Source organism: Telopea speciosissima, chromosome 8 (genome assembly GCF_018873765.1).
Source record: "Telopea speciosissima isolate NSW1024214 ecotype Mountain lineage chromosome 8, Tspe_v1, whole genome shotgun sequence".
Classification (NCBI taxonomy): Eukaryota; Viridiplantae; Streptophyta; class Magnoliopsida; order Proteales; family Proteaceae; genus Telopea; species Telopea speciosissima.
This window is the reverse complement of record NC_057923.1, coordinates 47,251,676-47,272,682: the sequence shown is the minus strand read 5'-3', so window position 1 is coordinate 47,272,682 and position 21,007 is coordinate 47,251,676. Positions and strand designations below refer to the sequence as shown.

Here is a 21,007-nt window from a genome sequence, read left to right as displayed (position 1 = left end):
CTTCTGAGTGGTAGAATATCCCAAGAAAACACATCGAAGACCGCGAGGATCTAGCTTGCCAATGTGGTGATGATTGCGGGCAAAAACCACACACCCAAACACCTTTGGAGGTAGACCCAGAAGGACTTCAAGTGGGCAGCGAGGATCCAAGACCCGAGTAGGCAGGCGATTAATGAGATAGGAGGCAGCAAGTACAACATCTCCCCAAAACCGTGCAGGGACATTCATGGTAAACATGAGAGAGCGAGCAACCTTCAAGAGATGGCGGTTTTTTCGCTCAGCAACACCATTTTGAGCTGGTGTCAACACACGAGGTCTGATGTATAATCCCATGAGTGTCAAAGTGGGTCCGAAGGTGGCCGTCCATATACTCCTTTCCATTGTCAGTGTACACAATCTTCACTCGGGCAGCAAATTGAGTTTCGACCATTTTATGACACAATTGAAAACAAGTAAATACGTCACTCTTCTGATTCATCAAATAAATTCATGTGGTCCGACTAAAGCAGTCAATGAAAGTAACGAACCAACGAAATCCAGAAGTAGACACACACTGGGTAGGCCCCACACATCCGAATGAAACAAGCCAAAAGGAACTAGGCTTCTTTTTCAGAAATTGGAAAAATTGCTCTAGTTTGTTTAGCAAATATGCAAGCATCACAACTAATATTGTTCGGATTACATCTCTTAATCAAAGATGGAAATAAAGTAGTTAAAACCCCAAGAGAGGGATGGCCAAGACGATGATGCCAATTATGAAGTTCATCAAGAGCAGAAGCAGAAGTAGAGCCATGTGAAATCTAAGCAGCAGAATTTGTAGAAGAAGACCCGTCAAGCACATAGAGACCACCGACCACCATACCACTACCAATCGTACGACTAGTGTCCAAGTCCTGAAACAAGTAGTGAGAAGGAAAAAAAGTAACTTTGCATTTCAAATCCTTAGTAAGACTACTAATAGATAAAAGATTGGTAGAGAATTGAGGAACATGCAAGACAGAGGAAAGATGCATTGAAGGCAAACACTGCACAACCCCCTTTCCAGAGATACGGGAAAGGGAACCGTCAGTAACACGAACTTTGGAATTACCAGGTAAAGGAGAAAAGTTAAAAACTTAGAAGGAGAACCTATCATGTGATCAGTTGCACCAGAGTCAATCACTGAGGAGGTGGATGGAATCAACAGAGGAGCAACTACCATTAAAAGAAATACCTGAACCAGAATTCTTGGGCAAGGAAATGGCAGAGGCAGCCGTAGAAGAAGCAGAGGAAGCGTTAGTGTCCAGCCTGGTCATCAAAGTGCAGAGCTGCTGCATCTCATCATGAGAAAGAGGGCCAGTCGGATCAGAAAAATGGTCATCAGAAACTCTTTGATTTGCCCGGGAAGAACGATTGGAACCACATCCCCGGGTCTCTGCTGGACGGCCGTGAAGCTTCCAACAACGGTCCTTTGTATGACGCTCCCTGCCACAGTAATCACACTTGACTGGAGGCCGATCATTGCTCGGACGATCCATTCCAGTACTATGGGCAGAATTCCCACTGGTACTAGACTGAGGGCCAGAGAGAAGAGCAGATCGTTCTTGGGTAGCAGGCTGAATCATTTCTGCCCGGCGATCATCTTCAGCAGCAACAAGAGAATATGCTTGTTCCAAAAAGGGAAGAGGGTCTCGATTGAGGACAGAAGCTTGGATCTGACAAACTCAATACTGAATCCAGCAAGAAAATAAAAAACACGCAAGTCCTCTTCCATTTCTGAAACGCAGTAGTATTTGCATCACAGGTAGCAGTAGAAGTCCCATAAAAATCCAATTGTTGCCATATGGTACACAACTTGGAGTAATACTGAGAAAGAGACAACTCGAGTTGCTTGGTCGGAAGAATTTTTTGGCGAAGCTCATACTGAGCAGCAGTATTGCCAACCTTAGAGTATGTATCCTTGGCTGTCTTCCAAATCTGCACAGCCGTGTCAAGAAGAAGATAACGCTCGGCGATTTCTTGTTCTATTGAGTTGACAAGGTATGACATGATAAGAAAATTGAAGGTCACCCACTTGTCAAGTGCAGAACCAGCCTCAGATGGTTTGGCTACCATTCCAGTTATATACCCAGAGAGACCACGGGAACCGATAGCAAACAGACAGGAGCGAGACCACAACAAATAATTGCTACCATTCAATTTAATGGAGCTAGTCTGGAACGGAAGGAAATCACGCTGAGTTGCTCCTTTGTGTCCAGAGGAGGTAGTGGTAATGTCGGAATCTCCTGGCATGGTGGCTGGTTTGAAAAAAAATTACCGGGAAGGGAGAAAAAAAATTCTGCAGAATGAATATAAGTCATAAAGTGCCCAAACACTCCTTGGTGGGAGTCAACTCACTACCAAGGGTGAAGAAAGGATGGCGGAAACAAGGAGAAGGGAGAAACCCTTCCACGAGAAAAAAAGGAAGGGGCGGAAGGGTTTAGGGAGGCGGAAAAATAGGAGGGAAGGGGAGGCGGAAAAACTGGTGGTGGCCGAAGGGTGTCGGGGGGCGGAAAAAAAGGGGAAGGCGGAAGAGGTGGGAGGTGGTGGAGGGGAGGTGGGGGAGGGGCTGGCGGTGGTGGTTGGTAGCGGTAGTGGTGGTGGGGCTAGGGCCCAATCGCGAGAAAGAGAGGAGAGAAAAAACCGAAAAAAATTTATCTCCAGGATCCTCGGATGGATTCCCACTCTGATGCCATGTGGAATTGCTTGAATGTGGCTTGTGAACAATGTGCCCACAGCCTCTTTATTTATAATCAGAGATCAATACAATAAAGGAAATAAAATCACAACCAAATCACATGTGCAACATGTGCATAATGAACCTGGACACTTTAATGTATCTGGGTCTGGGTCACGGGTAATCCGTGAACATTCAACATATATATATGAACATCTATGTATATATGAAAAGATATAAGATGGAGACACTGTGGCCCAAAGAAAAAGAAAAAAGCTCCTTTGGTTATGACCATACATGTAACTCTTTGATGGTGTTACTTCTTTGATCTAGATTGTCTGATTCTCTTTGTGTCTGTATCTTTGTGGATCTATTCTAATCATCTTCTTTCTTATTGTTCTTTTTTTTTAAAATTCTTGTTTGTTTTATCTTTAGGTTGTTAATATTTTGAATCTAAATCTTTAAGCCTAGCCTTATCTTCATCTTAGATAACCAAACTAATTGAGAGTGGATACGTGAATCATGTTTCACAATGTCACTCTATTGATAATCACGACAGCTTTTAACCCATACATGCAGAGTTCCTTCATTGCCACTTCAACGCAAGTCATCTTTACGATTCAATTGTCCACCTTGAATTTGTGCCTATCACTTATTTTTTACTTACGCATTTGTTTTTCAATTTACACGTCTGAACCATCTCAATTTGCTCTGTGTAGCTCCTTAGTTAAATGCTAAAATTGAATACTAGATCCAAAATCCAAATTGGTTTCAAGCATTAATTTCCTGATCTCGAACTAGAATATTCAATCTAGTACTCTGTAAGCTTGTCCATAGATTGTCAGTGGGTCACCTCAACTATTTAGTATATGCTTTGTCAGTTTTTACATTTTAATACATTAAGTTGGTCTCTGGTCTATGGTGGGTGCTGTTATACTGCTGAATGTCTAGAACTTTGGGTGCTGCTAAATCTTACAAATCTATCTTTCATACTTGCAGGTCATTCAAAGTTTACAAACAAAGTTGTTCTTACTTTTAGGAGAACACCACTTTTAATACCTAAAAATGGGATGAACATATGCCCCTTAACTTACAATGAGTACATCCCCTGCCATGATCCTTCTTATGTAAGAGAATTGCTCCCAAATCTGGATATTCATAGAAGAGAAGAACTTGACAGGCACTGCCCTCCGCTTGAAAGACGATTGTTTTGCTTGGTTCCCCCACCCGAAGATTATAAAATGCCAATAAGATGGCCGACTAGCAGGGACTATGTGTGGCGCAGTAATGTGAACCATACACATCTGGCTGAAGTCAAAGGAGGACAAAACTGGGTGCATGAGAAGGATAAATTGTGGTGGTTCCCTGGTGGTGGTACACATTTCAAGCATGGGGCATCAGAGTATATCCAAAGGTACCTATGACTAATTTTCCAAGCAATTTCTTGAATTCTTCCTTGTTGGCCCACACATATTTCTGGTCTTGGCATTATTAGTTATTACTACTTGATTGAATATACTTCTATGTAGCAGGCAGGCACTGTGGAATATGTTCTTAACTAACCTGAAATTACTGTTGACTTTGACTTTCTTAATGTTTTTCACCATTTTGAACTTATCAGTTTTGGGGTTTGAACTTTGTATTTCTGTTTTAATTAGAACTTGGAGTTTGTCACAAGGTATTCAGGTTCTCCGTTAGAGAAAGTAGAATAGTTTTCCAGGAGTCAATAAATTTTATATAGAAAGACATGAAGAGTAAAATGATCCAAGTGAATAATAATGATACATAACGTAGTTACCTGCGGGCTGTGGCAGATATGTCCGTGCGTAATAGTATAAAAATAATGCTGCCAGGCAGTAGTTGGACAACTCTTATATTTACATTGCTTTGACTCCAGTTTCCAGCACTGTGAATTGGCTAATGTTTGGGTAATTAATACTTTATAAGCACATGTGGCCTTGTAATAAATGGGAATTGAAAATTTCGTATTATATTCCTTCAGTGTTTTGTGTGCAAGCTACTTATCTGCCACATAATTCATTACATCTTGCAAATTAGGTATTCACTATTCACCATGCACGTAGAAAAATTAAGCAAATAATTCTAGAAGGTTTTGCAGTCTCTGGGCGACGTTTACTGGAACAATTGGTGGCATGGGTGATGATAAGGTTCGATTGATTGATGTAGCAAGTAAAGGTTGAGTTTATCTATAATCTATGGAGGGAGTGAAGAACACAGAGAATTGAGCGCTTGCAGCTTGTCCTAGACTCATTGTCAGATTATAAGCATCAAACAGAGTAAGGGTAATAGTTGAATCTGAGAATGGGTGAATGAGTTGACTTGTCAATAATTACAGAGGTCCCTTTATTTATATATGGGATTATACGAGAACTGATAAGGAAAGTAAGGTGGCTATGACTCATCGTCACTATCTATGACAACTAGAGAATGACTAGGCATAATTATCTCAACACTCCCCCTCAAGTTGGTGTAAATACATCATAAATGCCCAACTTGCAGATAATAAGATGAAACACCTTACAATTCAACCCCTTAGTAAACACATCAGCCAATTGGTTGTCAGAGGTGACAAACGGTATGTAGAACTGGAATGAAAGTTCAACCAGTCCCAAAACAGGATCTGAATCAGGGGAAAAGAGGTTCAATTCGATGGGGTTAAGGCTGGGATGGTTTAATAGGATATGGTATAGTTCAAGGGTGAGGGTAATATAATTAGAGGGAAATAGGTATAAGGAAAATAAGGAAGTCAAGGGGTGATGCAACAGATCTGCAGCAGGTAGTAACAATGAGTTTCGACTGGAAAGGGGATGTCTCTAATGGCTAGAATGCTTAAGAAGAATGAGAACAATGATTGAAGAGTAACCTCCTGGGCTTCCCACCGCAAGGAGTCAGCTTGGATCACACACCAGCCCCATCACCAAGGATTAAACACCATGGAATTGCTTCAGAAGAAGCACAACTTAATAGCAATATTGGATGGCAAAACTTGTCTTTTTGGTTGAAAACAGCCTTATAAATATATAGAAGCAAAAAACTTCCAAGAAAAGGACACCAAACCCAACTTTCCTAATACTTGACTTTAGGAAACCTCCTACCAAACATTAACTTATTACTAACAACTATTAACTTATTACCATCAACTATTGACTTATTACCACCAACTGTCCACCCAATTTTGACATAAGAGCCTCCTTTTGACATTTGAGCCTTCCTTTAACAACACTTCCACCAATTATCCACCTACTACCCACACATAACATATGATCTTAAAACATAGAATGACTAAAACCGACTTGAATGGGTTGGGCCTTAGTCTTAGGTCTAGGTCAAGCCCATTAGGACTTGGGCCTATGATGTTGGTTCTGATCCACATTAATAGTCCTAGCCCATTAAGGATCAATAGGCCTAGCCCATTAAGGTTGGGTTGATCTTCATCACATAGGCAACAACCTTCTTTTTTTTCTTCCTTGAGTACACCCTTGGTCATCAAACGGAGTACAGACTGGGCCTTGGTCGAGCTTTTCCTTGATGAAGTGTCTATCTATCTCAATATGCTTAGTCCTATCATGCCGGACAGGATTATGAACAATACTGATGGCAGCTTTGTTGTCGCAAAACAGTCTCATAGGTTCCTCAACTATGATTCCCAGATCATGAAAAAGCCCTTTGAGCCACATGAGTTCACAAATGCCCTGAGCCATTGCACGATATTCAGCTTCTACACTAGATGAGGATACCACTAATTGCTTCTTACTTTGCCAAGTGACTAGGGTTACCTCCAAGGAAGGAATAATACCCTAAAGTGGATCACCGATCATCAATAGAACCGGCTTGGTCAGCATCAATGAAGGCTTCCAACTTTAAGTGATACTTGTTGGAGTAGAGAATTTCTTTACCAGGAGCAGACTTCAAGTATCTCAAGATACGATATACTACCTCAAGATGTGTCTGACGAGTGTTGTGAAGAAATCGTCTAACAATTCCCACAGCATAGGCGATGTTAGGCCAGGTATGAGATAGATATATTAACCGGCCCACAAGCCTTTGATATTGCTCCTTGTCCACTGGGTCACCACCTGCACTCTTGAGTTGATGGTTGAACACTATGGGAGCATCTGCGGGCTTGCAACCCAACATGCCAGTCTCATTGAGAAGATCAAGAACATACTTCCGTTGAGAAAAAAGATACCTTTGCTAGATCGACCAACTTCAATCCCTAGAAAGTACCGGAGAGGTCCTAGATCCTTAGTCTCAAATTCTTTTGCTAACTAAGCTTTCAGCTTGGAGATTTCAACATCATTGTTACCTGTGATTACTATATCATCCGCATACACAATGAGGGTAGTGACTAGATCGGCCTTGGTCTTGACAAACAATGTATGATCTGCCTCTGTTTGTAACCAAACTTTTGAATAACCTTTAAGAATCTTCCAAACCAAGCGTGAGGAGATTGTTTAAGACTATAAAGGGATTTCTTTAATAGACAAAAACAAATCCTGAGGGGATGTCTATTTAGACTTCTTCCTTAAGGTCATTAGAGGAAAACATTTTTGACATCCAATTGTTGAAGGTTCCATCCAAGATTTTCTACACAAGAAAGCAGGGCTCTGACGGAATTCATCTTTGCAATTGGGGCAAATGTTTCTTGATAGTCTATGCCATAGGTTTGGGTGAACCCTTTGGCAACCAGGTGAGCCTTGTATCTCTTGATAGTTCCATCAGCCTTTTGTTTAACTGTAAAAACCCATTTGCATCCAACCAACTTCTTCCCTGTTGGTTTGGGGACAAGTTCCCAAGTTCCAATATTTTCAAGGCAATTTCCTCTAAAATGGAAGCCTCCCACTTGGGTTCAGTAATAGCTGCTTTCTAATCTTGTGGAATAGACACAGTAGGCAACGAGGAAACAAAGCACGATAGTGAGGAGATAACGTCTTATAAGAAACAAAGTGAGATATAGGATGCTGAGTACAATATCACACTCCCTTACGAAGTGCAATAGGAAGATTATCATCAAGAGTGGGAGAAGATTTACCTGATGAACCAAGATCAGGTTCAGCTGGACTGGGATCAGGTTGCTCTAATGAATATGGCGGGTCGGATACTGGCTGTTGCTTCTTGTGGTGAGAGAAGGTAATTATCGGTTTCACCCCTGCACCATCAGACATATTAGGTTGCTCCCCTTGAAGATGAACTGTATCAATGACTAATGGACGCTAGCAAGACCTTGTCCCTACCATAGCCAGGAATAGAGGTACTAAAATGTCCGAGGTACTCGTCACATGGTCGGTAGCCCCAGAATCGAGGAGTTATAAAGGAGGACCAGGAAGGGAGGAAACAGAAAAAGTATTTCACTGGGCTAAGTGAGAAGAAGGGGCCGAGGAAGAGGAGGTTCCCATCTGTGTCAACATATGCTGGAGAGCAGCTATTTGATCCGGAGAGGAGGCTGCACTATTAGGAGTCTCTGAAAGATGGGCCTAGGAACGGACAATGCCCTGTTTCCCACCACGCCCTCCTTTAGGGGATCCATGGAGCTTCCAACAGGTCTCTTTGGTGTGATGAGGACGACCACAACAGTCACACTTGACTGGTTCACGAACAGAGGAACAAACTTAGGTGAATCGGTAGTAGAAGGAGTTGGAACTTAAAGGTAGGTCGAATTTGGTAAGAGAAGAGGTTTACAGCAAGAAGAAGAGGGAGAGAAGAGGAAAGAAGAAGAAGAAGAGAAGAGAATGGGAGAATCAATTATGTGTGTTGAGTGATTCTCAACACATATTAGCTTCATTAATTAACTCTTCCAAATTACACAAGCCTCCCTAGGGAGGTAAAGGGAAATAAGACAAGAAAGTAAAAATACAACTTAGTCATGTGTTATAACTAGACAATGATAGAACTACCCCTATACAAGATATTCTAACAACTCTAACACTCCCCCTCAAGCTAGAGAATAAATGTCATACATTCCCAGCTTGCACAATAGAGTACTAAATAGACTAGGACGGAGACCCTTGGTGAAGATATCTGCTACTTGATCATCTGTCTTCACAAAGGGAGTACAAATGCACCCAAAATCCGGCTTCTCTTTGATGAAGTGACGATCAATCTCAATATGCTTGGTTCGATCATGTTGAACCGGATTATGGGCAATGCTTATGGTAGATTTGTTGTCACAATAAAGTCTCATTGGCCCTTCAGTTTCAAAGCTTAAGTCTTGAAGAAGCCTTTTCAGCCATATAAGCTCACATACTCCATGGGCCATAGCCCTAAACTCGGCCTCAGCACTGGATCGAGCAACAACTGGTTGTTTCTTGCTTCTCGAGGTAACTAGATTACCACCCACAAAGGTACAATACCCAGAAGTAGATCTCCTGTCAAAGACTAAACCAGCCCAATCAGCATCTGTGTATCCTTCAATCTACAAATGGTCATGCCTGGCAAATAGAAGACCTTTTCCTGGACAGGATTTCAAGTATCTAATGATGTGATACACTGCATCCAGATGTCCACTCCTGGGAGCATGCATGAACTGACTCACCACTCCAACTGCATAAGAGATGTCTGGTTGAGTCAAGGAGAGATAGATTAGTTTCCCTACTAACCTTTAGTACTTGCTTGCATCTATAAGAGAAGAACCACATTCATCACCAAGTTTATGATTCGGATCAATGGGGGAAGTGGCTGGTTTGCACCCCATCATCCCTGTCTCTTTCAGAAGATCCAAGACAAATTTCCTTTGGCAAATGTTGATCCCTTTCCTTGATCTAGATACCTCAATACCCAAGAAGTATTTCAAGAGTCCAAGGTCTTTTACCTCAAACTGTTTAGCTAGATAAGACTTCAATCTATTTATCTCAGGAACATCATTCCCAGTCACCACAATGTCATCAACATAGACAATGAGAGCTGTAACTGTACCATTACCTCTCCTGATAAACAAGGTGTGATCAGTTTGACTCTGATAATACCCATTCTTCAGAATGGCTTGTCGAAATCTCTCAAACCAGGCCTTAGGAGACTGCTTTAGGCCATAGAGAGTTTTCTTCAACAAACACACTTTCCCTTCAGCTGAGGGACACTTAAAACCAGGTGGAGGCTGCATGACACTACTTCTGCTAAATCTCCATGAAGAAATGCATTCTTCACATCTAATTGGTACATTGGCCAATCTTTATTGGCTGCTACTGAAAGAAGAACCCTGATGGAGTTATGCTTGGCTATAGGGGCAAAAGTCTCCTGGTAGTCAATGCCATACTGCTGACTATACCCTTTTGTAACTAGCCGAGCTTTGTACCTTTCCACTGTACCATCGGATCTATACTTGATTGTATAAACCCATCTGCATCCAACTGGAGTTCTCCCCCTGGGAAGATCAACAAGTGTCTAAGTATTGTTCTTCTCTAGAGCCACCATTTCCTCAGCCATTGCTTGCATCCATTTTGGATTGGATAAGGCCTCTGTGACATTTTTGGGAATGGAAGAAGACTCAAGAGCAGTGGAAAAAGCAATACCTGTAGGAGAAATGGAGTGATAGGAAACAAACTGGGCTATGGGGTTAGTACAGGCTCTCTTCCCCTTTCTTATAGCAATGGGAAGATCTAATTCAGAAAGAGAGAAATTACCTGAGTGAGGAGGATGAGACTGAGGATTGAGGAGAAAGAAGAGCCAGGGGGGATTTGGAGCCAAGGAGTGGAGTTAGCATCCGATTAATAAGAAAGGCAGCGGTAAGAAGTGCATCAGACCAGAAGGTCTTAGGCATGTGCATACTAAAGAGAAGACCCCTGGTGATTTCTAGCAAATGTCGGTTTTTGCGCTCAGCCACCCCATTTTGCTGTGGGGTGTCAACACAAGCCAGTGGATGGATGATGCCATTATCAGAAAAGAACTATTGGAGCCCCCCATACATGTACTCACCCCCCTTATCAGATCTAACAATTTTGATGTGAGTACCAAACTGAGTACTGATAAGTTGATAAAAATCCTTAAAAGCATCACAAACATCACTCTTTTGTTTCAACAAAACAGTCCAAGTAGACCGAGAATAGTCATCCACAAATGAAACAAAATAACGAAATCCAGATAAAGAAGTAGTAGGAGAAGGCCCCCAAGCATCAGTATGAACAAGGGAAAAAGGTGCAGTAGATCTATTACCACGATAAAGATAAGATGTGCGACAATGTTTAGCGAAAATACAAGATTCACACTGAAAAACATAAGATGCAGGAAAAGAAGTAAACAAGTGGGGTAACTGTCTCCTCATAACAACAAAAGAGGGATGACCCAAACGTTGATGCCAAAGCATAACAGACTCCAAAGTACTACGGTCATTCCGACCACAAACATAAGCTACAGTAGTAGATTGAACAGGTAACCGTGGCTCAAGAAAATAGAGTCCTCCTTTCTCAGTCCCACTGCCAATAACCCTCTTTCTCCAAATCTTGAAAGACATAATAAGAAGGAAAGAAAGTGACACAACAATGTAAGGATTTGGTTAGGTGACTCATTGATAATAGGTTAGTAGCAAAGTCGGGAACATGAAGGACAGACTCAAGGGAAATAGAAGGAGTAACTCGCACATTACCCTTACCAGAGACAGAAGAAAGGGAACCATCAGCAATCCTTACCTTGTCCCGGCCAGAGCAAATGGAGTAGGAATCATAGTACTGTGACATACCAATCATGTGATCAGAGGCTCCTAAGTCAATAATCTAGGTGGGTGCAGTAGGAGGAGCAGACAAGACTTGCAGAGCTGAGGCAGAAGTAGTAGACCCTCCAGAGGTAGAACCAATAGCTGACCCTCCAAGGTGAGACATCAACCGACGGAGGTCTGCAATATCATCTTGTGAGAGGGAATCAGGAGCCAGCTGGGGTCCAGGTGGCTCAGACTCAGATGTCACAGAGTGAGCCCTAGCTACCCCTCGCTTGCCTCCACGGGCACTAGATGAACCACCACGCATACCAGGGGGCTGTCCATGAAGATCCCAACACCGGTCCTTGGTGTGTCCAAGCTTGCTACAATGATCACATTTGTATCTCTCACGGTGATCGCCACGAGGTGGCCCTTGGGCTTTGCCCCCACTTTTCCAGTCTCTGTGGGAACTAGAAACAAGAGCAGACCTCTCTGTTGATGGTGCAATATCCATAGTGGTCCTCCTGGTTTCCTCACTTTGCAAATAGCTGCACACGTCATCCAGAGATGGAAAGGGAGATCTCCCTAAGATTTGCAGGCGAAGAGGCTCATATTCAGGGTTAAGACCACCAAGCAAAATAAGGATCCTTTCCTTTTCTTGGCTCCTGTAGACCTTTGCCTGATCATCAGAATTGGACAACTGGAGATTGTTATAGTGATCATATTCCTCTCACAAGCTAATAATAGAGTTGTAGTACTCAGATATACTCCTATCACCCTGTTTCATATGAATGATCTTTTGGAGGATTTGATACACTTTCGTTGAATCTCCAACTCTATCAAAAACTCTGGATACACTGTCCCAAATATCTTTCGCAGTCTCCTTACTCATAAACCTCCGACCTATCTCAGGTTTCATGGAGAATATCAGCCAAGTCATAACAGTGGAGTTCTCAGTCTCCCACTTGAGATACCTGTATCGGTTGTAGCAGGAGCTGTGATAGACCCAGTAATGTACCCCAACTTTCCCCTACTGCGTAGGGACAACTTCACAGAACGGGACCAATCCAAATAATTGGTATTGTCCAACTTCACAACCGAGATCTGGGTGTTGGGGTTATCAAAGGAAGCCATGGTTGGGAAACCACTACTTGGGCTGCCGGCTGTAATTGGTCCACTGACCTTAGAATCTTGTCCAGACACAGTGGACATAATGGGCAAACACTTCAACAATCAATATAAGTTGTTTGCGCAAGTGGGGAGTATACTAAACCCAAACAAGGAGGCAAACCAATACACAAATGGTACTCAATCAACCAAACCACTAGGCTGTGACCAAGCCTAAAAAACAGCAAGCATGTAGAGAGCAAAAAATTGCATAACTCGAACCAAATTCTTCTAGCAGCCAAGAACCTTTAATCCATAACACCCAATAAGTGTATCAAGATGCAATGCATTCCATTCTCAATCACATTCAGTCATCCAATACAGCAAACTTCAAAGAAGGCAAAAAAAACAGAGCAGCCGATAACTGTATAGCAGCAAGGAAAAATCAGTAGCAGTCCTCTTATCCTCCACCTTCAAGAGCAGGCTCTTAGGGCTTCAAGAAGGCACTCCCATACGACGTAAATGGGACAAGTTCCAAGGCCAGCCAAGCTGCCAAAGGCAGAATCAAATCTGAGACAGTCCAAGGCTGATGGAAAAACAGGGTTTGCTTCCAAGATTTCAAAACATCTGGAAGCTAAGTAGCATTCCTTTCAAAAAACAAGAGATTAGGGGTCTGAAACAACACCCCTAGGCGATGCAAATCCAATAGGTCTCATGCCAAGAGATGGAGAAGAGAAGAAGAACCAAGAAAAATCTTCACAGGCTGGCGGTAACTTGGCAGTCATCTTCCATAGCTTCAAATCACCCTCAGCAGCTCCTAAACGCTCTCCATATGGAGTTAACTTGGAGAATACCACTCCCAAGACTGTAAGAAGTATAGTATCTCACATATACAGCCTCTAATGGAACCCCCTTTACATTTATAGGGTTCCAAAGAGAGGAGAAGATAACCACTGAGCTCAGCCGACTCTCAAACCAGAGATGTTGGTTCTGATACCAAGTTGGAACTTAAAGGTAGGTCGAATCTGGTAAGAGAAGAGGTTTATAGCAAGAAGAAGAGGGAGAGAAGAGGAAAGAAGAAGAAGAAGAGAAGAGAATGGGAGAATCGATTTTGTGTGTTGAGTGATTCTCAACACACATATTAGCTTCATTAATTAACTCTTCCAAATTACATAAGCCTCCCTAGGGAGGTAAAGGGAAATAAGACAAGAAAGTAAAAATACAACTTAGTCATGTCTTATAACTAGACAATGACAGAACTACCCCTATACAAGATATTCTAACAACTCTAACAAAAGGTGCAAAGGGAGCTGCCAATAGGGCAGAGCGAGTGGGAAGTGGGAACATGAGAGGGCATCATAACCGAGCGTCGACGATCCTTAGATTGAACCATGTTATAGGCCTAAAGGAGAGTCGGAAAGGTTTAATGACCAAGAATTTGGATTTGAATTTGGTCATACTTAGGATTAAACCCAATCTAGAAATCATAAACACGCTCCATCTCACGTGCTTTCTAAAAAGTACCAGCATCTGTACTGCAGAGCATAGGAACTGGGTGATAGAAGTCTAGTTGCTGCCATAGGGTGTGAAGGGCAGAATAATATGTGGTAAGGGACAATTCCTTTTGAGTAATTATTGCCACGAAGAGTGAGAAGACATGCACGAGACCAGGTGAGGTAATTCAGTTCGTTCAACTTGATAGGACCCGGCAAGAGGGGAAAAGTATGGCTAGGGGTACTAGAACGACTCACCAAATGACCATCACCACTTCATACCACTGTTAACTTCCTCCGCCATTGGATCGTTGAACGAAGAATGAAATCACAATGGATGCAAGAAGATCAACTGAACCAAGACATGCGGAAACAAGGAGACAATGGCAGTGGTGGCAGTGCAGTAACGTAGGAGGTCACGACGAGGAGGCATGGTGACAAGGGTCGCGGTATTATGGTGGCAGCGGTGCGGCGACCAGGGTCGCGATGAATAAAAAAGGCAACAATCTGGGAGGTCACAGCAGGGAGGGCGACAACCAGGGAGGTCACAACCATGGTTTAAAGTATTCGGGGGGAATAAGAGGGTGCACACACACAACTCATAAACTCAATTCATTCTTCACTGATCTCAATGATGGGGGATTACATCATATTTAAAGAGTATATATGAAGATTTGGTTTGAACATAACATTCACGCACCAAATAAGGTTTGACCGGAACTTAACTCCTTCAATATAAATCAAATTTAAGGAATCTTGGATTTGTTGGAAAGCTGGTTTTGTGCTCTACCTAATACAAAAAGTCTCATGTAAAAATAAAATAATTTAATCAGTCAAACTTCTTAGAGAACAAGAACGTTTTTCTAAATCGAGAGCAGTTTAATTACTTATTGATAAGATCATATTTTCTAAGAACAGTATAAATCAAATGTATGTTTTGATTGTTTCAAACTTCCAATAGCTTGCTTCTTCAGTTTTGCTGTCTTCTAGTTCTATGGTGATTTTTGATGACTTTATGTGGCTTAATATTGATTTTTGATTACTTAATGTGACTTAATGTTGATTTTTGATGACTTGATGTTGCTTAATATTTTGATTTTTTATGATATAGGGTACATATTGTAGGCTTGTAGCATACTAAATAATGTTACAAAAGAGGGGGGAAAAAATAACACTTGGGCGCCTAGGCAACGCCTAGGCGGGCGCCTTGTAGCCTAAGCGCTTAGGCACCCCTCCACCGCCTTAGGTCGCTTTGCCACCTTGACAGCTATGATAGCCAGGAAGTCACGGCGGAGAAGGGCGGCTATGGCATGGCGGCGGCGATGCAGCGACAAGAGAGAATCGCGGCGGTGAGGTGCGTCGAGCAGGGGGTCGCAGCGGAGAGGTGCAGTGATAGGGAGGTCGCGGTGGAGCGGTGCAGTGACCAAGGAGGTGGTGGCGACAGGAAGGTAGCGATGATGGTGGTGACCAAAGACGATATGATGACGGCGAGAGGCGCGGTGGTTGGTGGTTAATGGTGAGTGTTGCCGATTAGGGTTAGTGAAGCATGATACTGGTCAATCTACCATGTTAGACCTGGGAAGTGGAGTCCCATTGGTGGTGGAATAAAGCCCTACTGGCGGCGGAAAAGGTAAAGATAAGTTTTAGGTTTTTGGTCTCTGATACCAAGTTGAATCAGAGAATGGGTGAATGATTTGACTTGTCAATACTGGCAGAGGTCCCTTTATTTATATATGGGATTACAAGAGAACTGATAAGGAAAGTAAGGTGGCAATGACTCATCGGCACTATTTATAACGACTAGACAATGACTAGGCATAGTTATCTCAACAGTAGTTAAGAAGAAATAGGAGAGTGGAATGTTGAAATTTTGGAACAGAATTGACATTCATAGAATAGGAACAGGTATCTGAAGATATCATCAGTAGTATGGGAGGCTGGGAAGTAAAAATCAATGAAAGTTGATGGGTTTTGAAGAATAGCAAGAGTTGAAGATCAGCTATTCACTTTTGGAACAAATCAGTGGTTTCAATATTCTCAGGGATATTCTGGATGATCTTTAAGGTGTGGAACCATGGTTTAAAGTATTGCACCGTCTCGTCTCGTCTTGCCCGATACGTATCGGTATCGCAGGGTATCGATACGATACAATGAGATATGTCTCTTTTTTTTTCTTTTCAAATGGTAACGATTAGTATCGAATTGTATCGGCCGATACGGCGCGATACGATATGATATGATATGATCGATACATACCGATACAGCGATACTTTTGATACGATTGATTTAGGGGTTGAAAAAAAAATTAATGTATTGGTACATATCGCATTGTATCAGCCAATATGGTGCGATACAATGCGATATGCATATTAAAACCCACATGTGACTTCAGAAACGTGATTCCAGAAACCAGAAAGCATCAACAACACCTGGACTGACAAGTTTTCACCCAAAACTTCAATTTTGTGACATCTTCTTTCAAATTTCATGCTTAAGGCTTTGAGTCCTTGCTGAAAAAAGAATCAAACCGAGGAAATAAACTGCAATATTGCTTACTTATATTGTTTTTTGTTCCAAAAGTGTATTTCTATGTGTATCTTGACCATTTCCATGCATATCTGAAGTGTGCGATACGTCTCTTAAAATCACCCCACCGATACAATACGCAATACCGATACTTTAAACCTTGTGTGGAACCCAGTCTAGCAGAAAGCAAATGATAGATTAGTGGCAGAAGCCAAGGATCCAACCTATGGTAAGATGTCTTGGAGTTAGGCTTTTGCAGTTTCGGTCTGTGGAAGATCCTCAGGCAATTCTCCATTGGATGTTTGTAAATTCCATGCTTAAGTTATTAATTTCAGCATTGAAAACCTTCTCCCTTTTTTTTCTAAATAAAATGGGGTAAGGGTATGAAGAAGGAGATTAAATATTCATGGCCTTCCTTCTTTGCTTCTGATGTACAGAGATTTTCTTGACTGAAGAAATGAGACTGGGGAGTTGTTATATTTGACTGATTATAGTCAAAGTGAAAGGGATGAACTGAGACTCTTAATGGTAGAGGTAAGTAGACTAAACTCAACTCAACTCAGCCTTATCCCAACCAAATGGGGTATGCTACATTGATCTTTTTTTTTCAATCAGCTCTATTCAAAGCCATATGAAATTCCAATCCTAAGCTATACATGTCTTTCCTCACCACTTTTCCTATGGTTATTTTAGGCCTACCTCTATCTCTTTTAGCATCTTCAATTTAAATAAATCACTTCTCCGTATTGGAGTCAGATGAGTTTCTTGCAACTTATCATGAATAGGGGCAACACCCAGGTATGCTCTAATTTCTTCATTCTTTATTTTCTCTTTTCTAGTTTTACCACTCATCCACCGCAACATCCTTATTTCACCCATAGTCCGAAATCTCGCGAGATCTCGCCGAGATTCTCGGTTTTTTCATTTACCGAGTCGAGATGGCCTACGAAACCAAAAAGTGCACTTTCTCGCCAAGATCTCTGCTATATCTTGTCTCGATTCAGTCTCAATTTTATGCTAAAACCAGGAAGTAAAAATTCAAAATCTCGGCGAGATCTCGGGTCGAGTTGCTGGTTTCGGGTATGGGCTTGGGTCAATTGACCCATTTAACTTAATTTAAGCTATCTAAAGATTCTAAACACCCCCATCTCGACAGAATGGTGTTTACTCCTCTCTATTTTGCTCTCTCTTCTCTCTAACTCTCTTCTTCTCTCTAAGTCTCAATTCTTCTCTTCCCTTCTTCATTTTTTGCTTGGATTCAAAGCTTTGGAAGCTGATTTTGGTGCCAAACTGAAGATTGAAGCTCACTTTTGCAAGATTGATCAAGTTTTTGAAGGATTTTTGAAAGGCAACCCATTTTCCCTAAATCTATTTTTTTGAAAATAAATTGATGAAATCTTGGTAGATGGGTGTGATTTTGAGTTATGTTATACAACTTTGGCCGATCTATCACTTGATGGAGGCCGAATTTTTTTTGGGTTATTAAATTTTTTATTATAATTTCTGGAAAAAAAAAATGAATTTTTCAAAAAAGAAATTAAAAAAAATAGGATAACTACTTATTGTTTGGATGTGATCTTGATGTATGTTAGACAAGTTTGCATGCTCTACAACCTCATGGAGTTAAATTTTTTTTTCACCAATGAAAAAAAATATTTTATTTTTCAGATTTAATAATAATATTATTAAAATAGTTAAAAAATATATAAAATTAAGGAAAAATACCTGTTTTTGTTGTAAAATTATGCACAACACTTGTACATAATGTCCAACTTCAAATGATGTCAAATACATCATTATGTTGTAATATTTTATATTTGAAGGTATAATTATTTATAATAAAAATTATAAAAATTATTTTTAATTCATAAATAAATACTAGGGTTAGGGAATAAATAAGAGATAGGTATTTGATTGTTCTAGTAGCTTCATATTATGTTTAATAATTATGAATATAATACTTTAAGTATTTAATACCTTACTTTAATTCTGTAATAGTTACTAATACATGTTTTTTTATGTAACAGTGTAAAAAATAAGATATTTCTTACACAATGGGGGATATAGCATGACTACATGGAGTCCCGATGTCTGAGGACAAAAAGAAGTCAAAGTGTAACTACTGTAGAAAGATTCTAAATTCTGGAAGAGCAACTAGGTTAAAGGAACATTTGTCTGGTCTGGGCAAGGATGTTGCCAAATGCCGAAATATTCCGAGCCAAGTGAAACTGACAATGGCACAAAACTTGAGAGGAGTACGAACAAAGAAAGCTGAGAGGGAAAGACAACAAATAGCTTTCGATGAGGCAGTTCTAGAGAGGCCTGGTGTAGATATCCTTGGAGGAGTAAGAGATGATACTGAATATAGGCCTACACCGTGAGTTCGAATCGAGGCTGAATATAGGATTTATCGCAGACTTTGGCGGAGAGTAGGCAAAGTTTTCATTTTGAGAATATAAGAGCATATGAAGCAAGTAAGAGGAGCGTGGATCTGCTCATGCACTGGTCTGCAACAAGATGAGAGGAGGAGAAGCACTAGCACAAGAGATATCCCACGGCCCCAAGCCCGACCTCGAGCACGTTCCCCAAATACCATTTTTGAGCAAGATCCATCTACCTTTAGGCAACAAGATGCCTTCCAGTCAACCATCCCACAAGTGTTTGGTGGTAAATAAGAGGAAGCGCGGAAAGCCTTCAGCAAGTTCATGCTATACAATGGCATTCCAGCTAATGTAGCACAAGGAACATATTATAATGCATTCCTTGGCGCTGTAGGGAGGGCTGGCCCAGGATGGAAGGGGCCTACACCATATGAGTTGTATAATGTATATTTGCCTAAAGAGGTAGAGGAGCTGAAAGAGTACATAGAGGGTCTGAAGCCAAGGTGGGACACATATGGGGTTACTCTTATGGCTGATGGTTGGACTGGACCTACTAGACAGTCCATTATAAATTTCATGGTGAGTTGTAATGGGAAGACTGTTTTTTGGAAGTCTATTGATGCATCAAAGCATATCAAAGATGCATCATACTTGTATAAGCTACTGAAGCAAGTGGTGGAGGAAGATATAGGAGCAAAGAACGTTATCCAAATTGTGACGGATAATGGTTCTAATTTTAAGAAGGCTGGAGAGAAATTGATGAACAAGAAGAGTAAGAGGATCCGCCTCTTTTGGACTCCATGTGCAGCCCATTTTATTGATTTAATGGTAAAGGACATGGGGAAAAAAGCTTTGGTGGCTGGTGTGGTCAATAGGGCAAGGCAAGTGACCACTTTTGTGTATAACCATGGTTATGCTTTAGCCATGATGAGGGAAAAATGCAAGGGGGATTTAGTGAGGCCTGGTGTCACTCGATTTGCCACCAATTACATTGCATTGAAGAGCATTCAGTCGAAGGTGGTAGGTCTGAGGTCAATGTTTGCAAGTGAGCAATGGTTTAGTTGGCCAGGTTCTAGGACAGAAGAAGGGTAGGCAGCACAAGAGACCATTGCAAGTGATCAATTTTGGAAGGACTTGTATAAAGTTGTTGTCATATTAGAGCCAGTGGTGGCAGTACCAAGGATGATTGACATTGAGAAGAAGCCTACCTTGCCCCACATATATGCTGCCCTGCAGAAGATGAAGGAAATGGTCCGAGCAGCAATACTCCGAAGTGCTCGCTCATACGTTAACATCATTAATGAGCGATGGGAGAAGCACTTGAGTCATCCCTTGCATAAAGCTGGTGAGTTCAACACTTCAACATACTTTACACTTTATATGAGTTTTTACATTTACATATTCAAAACTCGAAAGTATTAAGTCACTAACAACTTATATTTGTGGTTTCCCCTTTATTAGCACACTATTTGAATCCAAAGTACCAGTACTCGCATAATCTTGGGTTGGACACGGATTTGTTACTGGTAGTTGCAGCTGTTATTGAGAAGTTGGAGGTCAATCCTAAGACACAATCTGACTGCAATGATGAGGTGAAACTATGGGACTTTGGTACATTGGTAGTCAGTAAAGGAATGTAATTACTAAATAGCAAATACTAATGCCTCTAACACTGTTTGAAATTTAAAATGAAAATAGATCAAATTCTTTAGAGAGGCCTCAGCAAGTTTCAGCCGAAAAGCTGCAGTGGAGGGTAGACAAAAGTCAGACCCTGGTAGGTGGCAATGTGGCATGACTTTACATTTATGAATTATAGTTTTATCCCTTTACAATGCACATATTCTTAATATTCTATGTTTATAATGCAGCTGACTGGTGGGTGCTTTATGGTACAAGTTCACCCAACCTGGGGAAGGTAGCAATCAAACTGCTCTCACAAACTTGTTCATCCTCTGGGTGCGAGCGCAACTGGAGTACATTCGCATTGATACACTCAAAGAGGCGGAACAGATTGGGTAGTCAACGACTGGAGCAGCTGGTGTATGTGCATTTTAATATGAGACTAAGGATGAGGCACATATGTGAAGAATTTGAGAACAATGACAAAGATCCCATCGAGCTAGCCAACATATTCCAGGAGGACTCTGATGATGATGAGGAT

General features: G+C 41.4%; 1 protein-coding gene across 1 annotated transcript in view; it reads left to right on the top strand.

Annotated features, from left to right (window-relative positions):
* Positions 1-21,007, top strand: part of LOC122671809 (probable methyltransferase PMT6) — a 79,628-nt gene that overhangs the window by 21,736 nt on the left and 36,885 nt on the right. The window contains exon 2 of the mRNA XM_043869256.1: positions 3,695-4,109. Coding sequence (XP_043725191.1) covers positions 3,695-4,109 — 415 coding nt within the window. The remainder of the gene's footprint in view (positions 1-3,694; positions 4,110-21,007) is intronic.